This window comes from Myxocyprinus asiaticus, chromosome 17 (genome assembly GCF_019703515.2).
Source record: "Myxocyprinus asiaticus isolate MX2 ecotype Aquarium Trade chromosome 17, UBuf_Myxa_2, whole genome shotgun sequence".
NCBI classification, from domain to species: domain Eukaryota; kingdom Metazoa; phylum Chordata; class Actinopteri; order Cypriniformes; family Catostomidae; genus Myxocyprinus; species Myxocyprinus asiaticus.
Genome location: NC_059360.1, coordinates 3,848,482 through 3,863,177, shown reverse-complemented (window position 1 = coordinate 3,863,177; position 14,696 = coordinate 3,848,482). Strand labels below are relative to the sequence as shown.

General features: G+C 38.4%; 1 protein-coding gene across 3 annotated transcripts in view; it reads left to right on the top strand.

Moving 5' to 3' along the window:
* LOC127455347 (peroxidasin homolog) overlaps nucleotides 1-14,696 on the top strand; it is a 103,285-nt gene that overhangs the window by 81,311 nt on the left and 7,278 nt on the right. For 2 of the 3 annotated variants that reach the window (XM_051723161.1, XM_051723162.1), the window contains 7 exons: nucleotides 45-153; nucleotides 3,049-3,206; nucleotides 4,553-6,056; nucleotides 6,162-6,296; nucleotides 6,948-7,156; nucleotides 8,503-8,617; nucleotides 8,814-8,943. In XM_051723161.1, the coding sequence (XP_051579121.1) occupies nucleotides 45-153; nucleotides 3,049-3,206; nucleotides 4,553-6,056; nucleotides 6,162-6,296; nucleotides 6,948-7,156; nucleotides 8,503-8,617; nucleotides 8,814-8,943 (2,360 nt within the window). Of the gene's footprint in view, nucleotides 1-44; nucleotides 154-3,048; nucleotides 3,207-4,552; nucleotides 6,057-6,161; nucleotides 6,297-6,947; nucleotides 7,157-8,502; nucleotides 8,618-8,813; nucleotides 8,944-14,437; nucleotides 14,475-14,696 lie in introns of all 3 variants that reach the window. The other variant, XR_007899662.1, reaches the window with a different exon arrangement.

Here is a 14,696-nt window from a genome sequence, read left to right as displayed (position 1 = left end):
CCACAAACGTGGATTGCATTTACAGGATGTTTCTGTGTCTCCAGTCCCACAGGTGAGCAGGGAGGGGGATCCTTTTGTCTCAACGTCCCTTGAAGAGGCCATTCGGAGCATAAACAGCGCAATAGACTCCACCAGGAGGCAGCTCTTTGATGGGTGAGCGCTCAGTGGTGCAGGGCAGGCACAACATGCCATGAAAACAATTCCTTCTGCTGTGAGTCACAATGATGTAACACCTCAGGAATTTACTGGGACCATCTATGCTGTGGATCAGGGCTGGTCACTTTGGTACGATTCCTAACTTATAGCTGGAGAGGACGCCTGCACTTTGGGCTTGATCATCTGTTGGGAGTTTGTTCTGTCTGTCGAGCACATTGCCAGCAGTCAGCATTAGATAATTCTGAGTGTTTGTTTCAGAATTGGAGAGGTCTGCTTCAAAGACCAATGTCTTTGTATGATGTTATCCTAGTAAAGAGAGACTGCCAAAGGTTGGGTTGTGATTCAAGTTTGAATTACAGATTTGATGTCATATTTCCTCTGAAAACCTTGAATTACTTTTTCAATTTTATTTAAACATAACATGAATCAAGATTTTTGGCGAAGTTTGTGCTTAAAGGTGCAAAAGCCATTAATGTCTTGACAAATTATACATTTATGCACTCCCTTACAGAAAAAAACGTGGCCGTGTTTCTGGCACAAATTACTTCAGTTATATTGTTTTAAATTGGCACATTCTCTGTTCTTAAGAGATAATACGTGACGTGAAGCCAACTATAAAATGATAAAAGTGCTATTAATTCTGTAAGACGTTAGTGTTCTTAAGCTTTTCTTTGAATTAACTACAAACAAAGCTGCTAACTGTTTACTTATTCTTTGCAGTTTTTATCTAGTTTTCATAAATAACCTCAATAAAAATTAAATGAGTGGACAGTTTGCAGTAAATCACACACACTGTAGGAGGTAAAGTATGCATAGCCACATAGTTAGACTGTTATTTTTAGTCAGTTGTGTAACATTTTAAGTAGGGCTGGGCGATATATCGAATATTCACAATATAATTGCGATGATTTGGCTGACGATATAAAATTAAGCAATATTATGAATGATTTTAATGTGCTGTTTATTTGGCCATTAAGTTTAATAAAAAGTGCATCAGTAGACTAATTTCACTATCCTTCTGGGCAGCACAATTAATCAAAGAACACCAAAATGGCAATATGGTGATATGTGATTCTAAAATTGCAATGAGCTTCAGAATAGGTGATGGGCTGTTCTGTGCACGTGCGGGACTTGTGCGTGTTTTTAGCACTTTTATAGCAGATCATATGCATTGTGAAAGAAATAAAGCACTGAATGTTCAAGCATTCGCACAATTGCTAACTTTAGTAATAGTTACATTTAAAAAAAAATAAATAAAAAAATCTACAAAGGCGGCACAGTGTAACAGAAAAGGAGTGGACAACAGCGCTTCACTAGATGTGGAGCATTGTAAACTACACACAGCACATTTGGTGTTAAAATAAAAGCTCCATATGAAGTGTCAAAATAAAAGCTCCATGTGAAGTTCAAAATAAAAGCTCCAGCAAAGTAAATAGGAAAGAAATATATTACTTTTAAATAAAACAAATCTAATCCTCAAAATAATAATGATAACTCAGTATTATAATAATAAACTTGACTGAGTCCCACAGTAATAATTTTGTATCATGCAATATGCATCCGGATTTTCAAAAAACGAAGGTATGAAGGTAAATAATGCTTTTTTATCAAGCTATTATGTATCATTGTATATAAAAAATAAATATAAAAGTGCAAATCAATGACAGTGATTACATCTCATTCTCCCTTGTGTTCATTTAGTGCAAAACTGTAGGAAAAAATGTCTTTTTTTATTTTTAAATAGATTTTTATTCAATGCCTTTAAAATATTGAATCTACTTGGCTACAATGGCTGTTTTCATTAAATTATGGTTCCTCTGATTTAAAAAAAAAAAAAAAAAAAAAAAAAAAAAAAAAGAAAAATCACTTTTGAGCCATTTCAGATCAAATGCATAATTATCGAGATATATATCGAATATCATCAATAGGCTGAAAAAAATCAAGATATAATTTTTGAAGCCATATCACCCAGCCCTAATTTTAAGATGCATTTATTCTCAATAAACAGAGTTGTAAGGCCTTTGAGAATGTAACACATAGGTTTTTACTTGATTCGCTTAATTGCGGTCAGTTAATTGTGGAATGATTAAACACCTAGATTCTGCTTGCACATAATTTGTGAGGATTTAAGAACTGAATTTACTCTCAAGACAAAGATTGACAATACAGGTTCACACATTGCGAGTTTGCATTGTCTTCTACAGTAAGTCTGAATGTCTTATGGGTTATTCCATGTCAAATCAACCAAATTTCAGAAATGTCCCCAGCTAAAATTTTTGATCATAAATTAACATTTAATAATTTTGTACATAAATTATAATGAATGCCAAAATATCAAATGCAATGGATAAAAATTATTACAATTATTTTGTAGAGGGAGTCCATGCCTATGATTTTAGAGCAAAACAATAGGTCGAAACAATACTCTTAGAAGGTGGAAACATCATTATTTTATTTTTACACAGAGATTACTAAAATCGGTTGACTTCAGAACCCCTTGTTGCATTATATACCAATGATGTGAGTCCAAAAAACACTTTTTATGTAGTTTTTTTTTCCAAAGTTGGAGTGCCTGTAACTTCAGAAGTTTTAAAGATATCTTAATATCCTTTTAGATTTTGGTTCAGAACTTTCCTTTTCCTATCTTCATTTTTAAGCTTCTATATAGTTAAATCCTAGAGATATGGGGCTATCAATGTGGCTCCATGCTTAAATTGTTACATTTTCAAAAACAAATCTATATCTCTATGTATATTTCACCAGTAAAAAAAAAAACAAAAAAAATATCAAAAACAAAATTTTGAGCCTAGGACCTCTGGTTGAGTTGACATGGAATGACCCTTATGCAAGTAGAGAAGTTAATGTGTTCTTCATTACCACCATCATTGTCAGATCTCCCCGTACCCCTGCCGAGCTTCTGGCTCTGTTCCGTTACCCCCGGGACCCCTACACAGTGGAGCAGGCCAGAGCAGGAGAGATTTTTGAGCAGACTCTCCTCCTCATCCAGAGACATGTCAACCATGGCCTCATGGTGGACACTAATGGAACAGGTATCTCATATAACTGTCCCTTTGTGCTCAGATGTTAATACTAAGACCACCTCTATATTATATAAGTAGTTGACATTAAAATGTCCAACAGCATATAGCAAAAGAAATGTGTCTTCAGAAATAATAACTGCTAACACTCAGCAGACACTGTGGCTCATTGTACTGCTGCAGAGACAACTCGCTGTTGTTTCTGGTTGAGACAACAGTGCAACTTTCATCACCACACAATGACAAAAGGGCCCCACAGGTTTGGACAAGCCCTGCCCCAATCAGAGCATTTTACCCTCTAGAGTCTAGACACATTCACTGACAAGAATGACCCAAATCTATCCAGGCACTATTGCCTGCATTTGAAGCTGACTGCCTTCTGTTGGTTAATCACAAAATATTAGGAGCTTAACACTTAGTACACGTGTATTATGTATAGAGATGTCAGTCAATTACAAATTATAATAGAATAATTACACAGTATACTGATGAATTAATCGAACTAGTCACAATTAAAAGCATATATCACTATTTGCTAAGATTATGTGGCAGACAAGTAAAGTATTCAATAGACATTACTAAAAGTGAATTTAGAAGTCAATATTTTGTTTGTTTTAAATGGATGTCTTTGGCCGTTGCGTCTTTTTGTTTTCACACTATGAGCACAGTGTTTTTAACATCTTGTGTCTCCAGACCCATAAGTTCTGTTCCATTCTGTTGCACTCTGTCCAGCTGTTTTTGAACACATGAATGTGTCCTGTGTTAATGGCTCTGCCTCTGCTCTCAGTTAGTGTGGCGAGATGCATTGCCTGTAGTAATGATGCCTACACAATAGTAAAAGCTCCAATGGAACATTTGACAGATAGGAATGCTTAAGCTCCATTTGGAGGCTGTGGACAGAGCTATATCAGTTTGAATTTAAGTGGGTTCTGGACTTTTGGTTGCATGACGGAGCGTCAATTTCGCAAACCCTTGCAGTTTTCCTCTCCATCCCTCCAACCGCCATTGAAATCCATGCATTCGCAGCGTTCTCTGGTGCAGTGAAATCTTTAGTGTGTAAGCACCCCTTACTGCAGATTCGCAAAAACTTTTAAGATGGAATTTCAAGCTTGAATTGCTCAGATGGTATGGTTATTACAGAATTTACATATGGGTCAGGGCATGATTGATTGTAATTTTTTTCAACATGTTATCTTAATTATATATTAATATATATATTTAATTAAACTAACATATTAAATTGACAGCCCTAATTATCTATTATTTTTGTAAAATAACTTTGATCATTGAGGTTATTCAAAAGTGATATGACATTTTACATGACATGTACTGTTTTGAAATTGTGATCCATTTCTTAGCCTTCCGTTACAATGACTTGGTGTCGCCACGTTTCCTGGATATGATAGCCAACTTGTCTGGCTGCACAGCCCATCGGCGCTTCAACAACTGCTCAGACATCTGTTTTCATCAGAAGTATCGCACCCATGATGGCACCTGTAACAACCTGCAGCACTCGATGTGGGGTGCCTCGCTTACTGCCTTTGAGCGCTTGCTAAAGCCCGTCTATGACAATGGCTTCAATCTCCCACGTGGTGCAACTGAGAGACAACACAATGGCTTCACTCTGCCACTTCCACGCCTGGTGTCCACTACCATGATAGGATCAGAGACTATCACCCCAGACGATCGCTATACGCATATGCTAATGCAGTGGGGCCAGTTCCTGGACCACGATCTGGATTCAACCGTTGTAGCTCTCAGCCAATCACGTTTCTCAGATGGACAATTGTGTACCTCGGTGTGTACCAATGATCCGCCTTGCTTTGCTATAATGTTCCCGCCCAATGACCCACGTCAACGACGCAATGGAGCACGTTGTATGTTCTTTGTGCGCTCTAGTCCCGTTTGCGGTAGTGGAATGACCTCTCTGCTAATGAACTCGGTGTATCCACGTGAGCAGATGAACCAGCTCACCTCATACATCGATGCTTCCAATGTTTATGGCAGCTCACGGCATGAAGCAGAAGAGATACGTGACCTGGCCAGCCATAGGGGGATGTTACGGCAGGGAATCGTTCAACGTACTGGCAAACCACTGCTGCCATTTGCCACCGGGCCACCCACAGAGTGCATGCGGGATGAGAACGAGAGTCCCATTCCTTGCTTCCTTGCTGGCGACCATCGTGCCAATGAGCAGCTCGGGCTGACGGCCATGCACACGGTTTGGTTCCGTGAGCATAACCGCATAGCCAGTGAGTTGCTACGCCTCAACCCCCATTGGGATGGTGACACCATTTACCATGAAGCACGGAAGATAGTTGGAGCCCAGATGCAGCATATAACCTACAGCCATTGGCTGCCTAAAATACTGGGCGAGGCGGGCATGAGGTTAATGGGCGACTATAATGGCTATAATCCCAATATCAATGCTGGAATCCTTAATGCCTTTGCAACTGCTGCCTTCCGTTTCGGCCACACACTCATTAATCCAATTCTGTACCGGCTGGATGAAAACTTCCAGCCAATCCAGCAAGGGCACATCTCGCTGCATAAAGCTTTTTTCTCACCGTTTCGCATTGTGAACGAGGGAGGCATTGATCCACTGCTTCGTGGACTGTTTGGAGTGGCAGGAAAAATGCGAGTGTCTACTCAACTGCTCAACACTGAGCTGACAGAGCGTCTTTTCTCCATGGCACATGCTGTGGCTCTCGACCTTGCTGCCATGAACATTCAAAGGGGTCGTGATCATGGTATACCCCCATACAATGACTACAGGGTGTTCTGCAACCTCTCCTCAGCTCAGACATTTGAGGACCTGAGGAATGAGATTCAGAACCCAAGCGTACGAGAGAAGCTTCAAAGGTAAGCTACAAAAAGTCTCACAATGGTGTTCAATATTAGTTTCTCAGTATTATTGAATGCCACATTAGGCATTTGACTGGGTGTAATGGTTTGTTCTTCTATCAGGCTGTATGGTACACCTCTGAATATCGACCTGTTTCCTGCTCTGATGGCTGAAGACCTGGTGCCTGGCAGCCGGATGGGACCCACTCTCATGTGTTTACTGGCAACCCAGTTCAAAAGTCTAAAAGATGGTGACCGGTAAGACTTTTTTCCAGTCCACTTCTGTCCTTAATCCTCAGAACTAAATTTATTTAAGTTGAAGGGTGTCATTTTTGGGATATTTTCTCCAATCCCAGGTAATGTGCAGAGACAACTTAGTACGCCATTGGCAGGTTGACTTCCTGAGGAGTGTAAACACTTTGCCTCTCTGGTACCTTTTAAGATATTGCTCTTGTTAGAGCCTTAGCCTTGTGGGCAGTGCTCCCATATATGTTGTGTTAGCGTCACGAGGGACATGAGTTCAGGTTTCGAATCAAGGTCCTTTCCCGATCCTGTTCCCCTCTTTCTCCCCTGTCATTTTCTGCATCTCTCTTTACATTCGAAAAATGCCAAAAATGTTTGAGCAGTCTGACATATCAACTTCAGGCTCAGCCAATGGCATTGGTTTAGGGCAGGACTATCTGGTTTTTGACCAATCACCATTGGAGGGTCTTTTAGAAACCTGTTTGAAAACAGTCCTTATTTTCTCAATTCCGTTTGGTGGGCCAAAAATTACACCCTTCACCTTTAAAAAAATCTTATTCAACTTTGTTTATAGATCACTAAATCTGTATAGACCACTATTATCTGTGTAGTTTCTTATCAAGTGTAGGACAAAAGAATGCTGAAAGCTTTGTAATGTACTGGTAGGTTCTGGTACGAGAACCCTGGCGTCTTTAGCCCTGCTCAGTTGACCCAGTTAAAGCAGGCCTCTCTCGCTCGGGTACTTTGTGATAATAGTGACAATATCACGCACATCCAGTCAGATGTGTTCAGTGTGGCGGACTTCCCTCATGGCTATGGGAGCTGTGACGATTTGCCTAAGATTGACCTGCGAATGTGGCAGGACTGCTGTGAAGGTACAACACTCTTCTGGCTATATACTGCCCTTTTTTCTATTAATCTAATCTACTCAACTTACCTTGACCTGATGAAGAAGTATGTTTTCACTGTTCTCTTAAATGAGATATGTTTTAAGGTTAGCTTCATATCATTAATATTTTTAGGATAGGATTAGAATATTTATGCTGAGTCACCCAATTACTTAACACCAATTAATTTTCTTTATAAATAGAATTCAGGAATAGTGATTCTGAATACCATCTTCAGGACCAACTACAACTCTTTTAATGATAATGATTGGTTAAAGACACTATGCTTTTGAGTCAGTAACCATAATTCTGCCAAGTAGGATGTATTCCTGAATCAACATGTTTAGCCTAACCATAAATTCTGATTGGTTTATGATAATGTTGTTCCAGGACCACCAAGGATATTGATCAATGTACATGTCTTATTTGTCAAAATAACAGTAAGCTCTGCAGAACCAAAAAAAAAAAAAAAAAAAAAAAGATTCTGACACCAAAAGAATACTGATACATGTACTCTAGGCTATGTGACAGCTATATAAAGTGGCCTTGATTTACTTTAGTTTCAGTTATCAGATGCTGATTGTCCTCACAGAGTTTAGAAGTGAATTAGAGGTTTACAGGAACTTCAAAGATGCCCTTGAATCTTGCAGGCATATCCTCTGACCTTATACACTGCTAACTACAGGGCCTAGCACTGTCGCTCTTGTCTTTCATGTGTTATGTTATTGAACTGGACCCCTTTTGTTCAGACAACCCCACATCCTGCTAAACATAAAAGCTATTATCTTAGCCTGACTCACTACGTGTTGACTAGACAGAGAATATCACAGAGAGCAGTGTTCTGAGGTCAAACAAACTGGATCCACATCTGTAATACAGTGGCTTCACTAAAAGTAGTGATGTACTGAAGTGAAAAGTCGAAACCGAAAACCGAAAGTCTTGCATAACTAGGACACACAAAAATGCAAACTGAATTTGCAGTCGAGATTTATTTTTACCGCAATCTGCTTCCATAGGGAGTTTGTTGTTCTGTTGTGCTCATCTGTTCAGATTTCTCCAAATGAGTCTCACAACCAAAAAACATTTAATGTAAACCCAACCTCTTTTTGGTAAACATATCGTTCATCATTGTTTACATTGGCTATAATTAAACCTAATTTTACATGCACACATGCTTTTTCTTCATGTTAAAGATTCTGTTATTGGATATTAATGTAATCGTTTCTGTTCACATTTTTGGCCAAGACTTTTGGCCAAAACAACATAAACAATTATTTGTTTAGTGTCAGTAATGTTATCCTGCGTAAAGTGTTTTGATTGTATTGTACCTGCAGACTGCCGCACTAAAGGTCAGTTCAATGCCCTGTCATACCACTTCAGAGGTCGTAGGTCAGCAGAGCACAGCTATGCTGAGGAGAGACCTGCCAGCAACCTCACAGACAACAGCAGGTACAATTTACATTTTCCCACAACTACTGTGGGGATTGATTTTTTTTTTTTTCACCTCAGATCATTTCAAAAGACTTACTCGCAGAAGTAATGATAATAAAGGTATCAATACTGTATCCATCATTTAAAAGCATATTAAATAATTTTAGAATGCAAAATTCATTGTAATTTCTCTTCTAATTTGTTGTTTTTTTAGAAAAGTGGAAGATGCTCAAACTGAAATGAACATAACCGTATCATCCAAGTCGAGCACTGAACCCTCAATAAAGGATTTCCAAGATTTCGTTACAGACATGCAGAAGACTATCACAAGTCTACGAAAACAGGTTAGGCCATGTGGTTTGTCTGGTCCACTGCAATGACCACAGTGTAATGTCTGCACTACATTTTGTCAGCAAGCATTATTAGAATTTTTAATTTATATTAGGGCTTTCAATCAATTACAATTTTTAATTAAATTAATTACATTATGTACCAATTAATTAATAGAATTAATTGCATACATCAATGTTATGTTTTTTTAAATCCCCTAAATAAAGATTATTTAGTATATAATAATTAAAATAATTATACACTGGCAGCCAAAAGTTTGGAATAATGTACAAATTTTCCTGTTTCAGAAGGAAATTGGTATTTTAATTCACCAAAGTGGCATTCAACTGATCACAAAGTATAGTCAGCACATTACTGATGTAAAAAACAGTTTCATCATTATTTGAAAAAAGTCATTTTTGATCAAATCCATTTCCAGCAGCCATCACTCCAACACTTTATCCTTGAGTAATCATGCTAAATTGGTCATTTGGGACTAGAAAATCACTTGCCATTATATCAAACACAGTTGAAATCTATTTGGTTCGTTAAATAAATCTTAACATTGTCTTTGTTTTTGAGTTGCCACAGTATGCAATAGACTGGCATGTCTTAAGGTCAATATTAGGTCAAAAATGGCAAAAAAGAAAGCTTTCTCTAGAAACTCGTCAGTCAATCATTGTTTTGAATGAATGAATGAACATTACATTTATATAGCGCTTTTCTGACACTACACTCAAAGCGCTTTACACAGTAAACAGGGGACTCTCCTCATCCACCACCAGTTTTGAGGAATGAAGGCTATACAATGCTTGAAATTGCCAAAAAACTGAAGATTTCATACAAAGGTGTACACTACAGTCTTCAAAGACAAAGGACAACTGGCTCTAACAAGGACAGTGTAGGGCTTTACTAGTTGTTTAGATCAGTGTTACTATCAGAAATAATTAATAATTATTTCTTTAATTATTAATTAATATTTAAATTAATTAATTGAATCTAACTCATTAAAACCTCATATGGGGCTCCAGTAAATGTAGTGTGCTACGTTTAGGAGCGGGTTTGGTTATTAGCAATAATTAATAATTATCAAAGATAATTATTAATTATTAAAATCAATAGAAAATTGATGAGAATCAATGTTAGCTTTTTTTAATCCTTTAAATCAACAATTTTCAAAGATAATCGTTAATTGTTAACATCGATGAAACATTAATTAAAATTAACACTAGCTTATTGATCATTCAAATTCAACAATCATCAAAGATAATTATCAATTATCAAAAATCAACTGAATATTAATAAGGATTAACATTGACGGGGCACCACCCAGGAAAAACAGTCTCAATATTAGATTGTTTTCTTAGGAAAATCGACATCCGAAGAATATCGATTTTCGGGAAAAAAAACAATGAATGAAGGCTTGAATCCGAGCACTGACATCCCGTCAGCATGACACAGGCATATGCAAAACAAACCAAAACACTTCTCTTTGTAATATAACAAAGTTTATTTGTGCAGTAATATCAATTAATAATTAATACAATGCAGTCAATAAACTTCCGACTTACAACTACAAACTAAACAGTAATTAGATATGGAAATAAAATAATCCTATAACACATAAGGTGTGTGTGTGACAGTGTGTGTGTGTGTGTGTGTGTGTGTGTGTGTGTGCATAAGGAGGGACGTGCACAAAATGGCGGACGTGACTCTCGTGGAGAGTATGTCACGCGAGAATTCCAGCCAGGGAACATGACCGCGAATGGGGCGGAGAGAAACCAGTCAATGGCGTCTACCAGTTACCGCGTGTATCCGCTTGTATGATAGCTTAGGGACAAAGCTGGGCTTTAGCATTAAGCTATCTACGAGCCAAAAATGTGTGCCAGAATGTTTGTGAGGAGTCGCATGTGTGTGTGTGTAGTGTGTGTGTGTGTGTGTGTGTGTGTGTGTGTGTGTGTGTGTGGTTAGTATGAGAGAGAGAGAGAGAATAAAGTGATGGCCCTGAAGTCGATTTCGCGATCGTGGGAGAGAAAGCAGCTGTTAGTTTATCACTCAGAGACGCGGTGGACGGCTCGTAAAAGTCCCGCGTTCTTTGACTATTTAATGGATAACTCAGTTTGCTGGTTTCACCCGCGATGGCGTAAATGCACAACAGTCCAATTTGGTTGGACCACAATACAGCAAAACAAATTTGTGATAATTAATACCCTGAGTATTAATAATGAGCGGACATGGCGGTCCGTAAACTGTACAAGCAAAAAACCTTGAAACACAAGAATAACACACTATAATATTCTATCTCTGCCCAAACGTAAACCTCTTACTTGAATCGCATGAGGACACAGGTAGAATGTGTTTTCCTCCGTCCTTTAACTCTGACCCGGTTCCTTGAGGCTCGGGTGATGACGGGAGGCCGTTTCCTCAGTCTGTCGGCGGGCGTACGGCTGACTGTTTCTCGGCGGGCTGGCGGAGAACTCAGAAATGTCGACTTGATTGAAGATGGAAGAGAAATCTTTAATCTCTTCACTTCTGCAGGCAAACGGATGAAGATGCGGATTGCTCAGCAGTCTCCTTCGGATCCGTTAGAGTGTTCGGTTGAACACAGAGTAATCTCAACTCGTCCAGCGAGATGGAGATTGTATGGCCACAGTTTCAAGTCGGACGTTACTTCCTTGTGCCACGAGGTTGCACCTGAGAGCAGCGATGTTTGCAGTGTGGAGACGCAGCTCAAAGTTGCTGTAAGCAAATCCCGGAAGCATTTCAGAGGTATTTCAACTCCTGATGATGTCATGTTTGAGGGACGTTCTGTTGTGTGCCTCATCCAATAGGAGTTGAGAGTTCGATCCTGTAGTGAGCAAGACTTCATGGGATTTGTAGTCTGTTTTGGACTCCCTTTGTTTTATTTTGGCGCGATTTTTATCAGTAAGATTTATGACTTGGTGTGTGGGGGCTGAGTTAGGTTTTACAACTGTGTAAGGCCTGCCTTTGTCTTCTATCTGAATACATGAGGCTCAACAACAGAAAGAGATGTGGAAGGCCAGATGTACAACTAAACAAGAGGATAAGTACATCAGAGTCTCTAGTTTGAGAAATAGACACCTCACATGTCCTCAGCTGACAACTTCATTGAATTCTACCCGCTCAACACCAGTTTCATGTACAACAGTAAAGAGAAGACTCAGGGGTGCAGGCCTTATGGGAAGAATTGCAAAGAAAAAGCCAGTTTGAAACAGAAAAACAAAAAGAAAAGGTTAGAATGGGCAAAGAAACACAGACATTGAACAACAGATAATTGGAAAAGAGTGTTATGGATCTTAACTCCATTGAGCTTTTGTGGGATCAGTTAGACTGTAAGGTGCGTGAGAAGTGCCCAACAAGACAGCCACATCTATGGCAAGTGCTACAGGAAGTGTGGGGTGAAATGTCACCTGAGTATCTGGACAAACTGACAGCTAGAATAACAAGGATCTGTAAAGCTGTCATTGCTGCACGTGGAGGATTTTTTGATGAGAACTCTTTGAAGTAGTTTAAGAAGTTCTGAACATTTGTTTCAAATTGTAATAGTAATTTTTCATGTTATTAATGTCCTGACTATATAGTACATTGTGATCAGTTGAATGCCACTTTGGTGAATAAAAGTACCAATTTCTTTCCATAAGAGCAAAATCTGTACATTATTCCAAACTTTTGGCCACCAGTGTAAATATAATATATGATCATTATTAAAAATGAGATAATTCTAATTACATAAAATAAATGTAATGTGGCAGCAGACAAGCCAAGAATTTAGATACAAATGAGGCTTTAAAAGTCGAAATATTGTTTGTTTTATTTCCATATCATTGCACATAACCCTGTTATTGGCCTACTTCCATCTGCACTAGTTTTTTGTCTATGAAGTCATGACTCAGACGAATGCTGTAAGGGAATGTCTCTGTGGTTGCCTCACTTGCTTTTATCATCTCTTGTCAAAAGTGCTGTGTTTGAGGACACTCTGTCAAGTTACGAGATCCCTGCATTGTGCAGACTGCATTCTGTGTCTTTGAGCGCAAGATTCGCAAAAACATGAATGTGGTAAATAGGGCTTTAATCAAATAAAAATCAAGATTACAGTTAAAACTGCCACAAGCAGCTAGTCATGAAAAGTGTCCATTATAGCAGTTCATGTGGATCTACTAATGATGCATTAAAATGTTCATTTAAATTTTCAATTTAAATGGATAGTTCACATGAAAATTCTCTCATCATTTACTCACCCTCATGCCATCCTAGATGTGTATGACTTTTTTACTGCAGAACACAAACAAAGATTTTTAGAAGTATTTCATTGAATGGGTGGCAAATTTTGACGCTCTAAAAAGAACAAAGTCAGCAAAAAAGTAATACATATGACTCCAGTGGTTAAATCCATGTCTTCAGAAGTTATATGATAGGTGTGGGTGAGAAACAGAACAATATTTAAGTCGATTTTTGCTAGACATTCTTCATGAATGCATGAAGAATTTGAACACCAAAACCACAAGAAGAAGAATGTAAAAGTGAAAGTTAAAGTGGAGATTAGTCTCGCATAGCCAGACCTATGACTGCGGCGTAGGATTGGGGTCTATAGCCACTTCAGTTGGACAAGAACTGCCCATTTAGACAGGAAAAACCATCTAACTGGCATACTAAGTGACCAATCACGTCAGTTTTGTCATGATGGGTTGTTAAGGGGCAGGGTTATTGGAGATGTATTATACCATAATAAAAGTCCGACATGGGGAAATAAATAATTTATATAATGGCGCGTGAGTCTTCGCGAGCGACTGCACAGAAAACACACAGGAAAATAGCGGAAAATGTGTAGAGAGTCTTAAGTACAGCACAGAAAACCTCATCACAGAGAATTTCACAGACATAACTAAGAAAACAAAGCAGAATATGCAGCTCTGCTCATGGATATCCGCTTTACTTTCTGCTACATGCCTCAAACTTAACTCTGAATATCTTTAAAGATTTGATGTCACTAACCTGCAAACTTGGGCAAATTCTGTGATTATTTTGTCATTAAAAGCGAACATTCTATCAACGCAGAACCATGTAAACAGGACTCTGCTTCCAGGCGGACTGATAAAACATCCTGTGTGCGTCTACTTGCAGAAGTTCCATCGAACCAGCCAATAAGATTTACCCTGATTGTTCGAGAAAACGTTTTCCAGTTTTGTGTGCTATAAACATCAGACGGTTAGTACACAGACTGTGGGCATGCTGTCTGAGGTTGAGACTACGTGGAGACTGACTGAGCAGGGAGGATAATTTATAGTAAAAATTGGCTAAAATATTGATCTGTTTCTCACCCACACCTATCAAATCACATCTGAAGATAATGGATTTAACCACTGGATTACTTCTATGTTGCTTTTATGTGCTTTTTTGAGCTTCAAAATTATGGCACACATTCACGTGCATTGTATGGACCTATAGAGCTGAGATATTCTTAAAAAAATCTTAATTTGTGTTCTGCAGAAGAAAGAAAGTCATACGCATCTGGGATGGCAAAAGGGTAAGAAAATGATGAATCTTTATTTTTGGGTGAACTAATCCTTTAACCTGTGTTTTTGCTGTGGTTGAGAATTGTTACCAAATCACAAGTCCATTGCTCGCTTCTGTTTATGTTTTTATTTTTCATGCTGCTAAGAGAGCCAATGTGAAGTTGAATATTTAGGTCTCCATTTACTGAAAAAACAGCTATGAAGTAGTTCAGAAACAGTTCTTGACTTGTTTA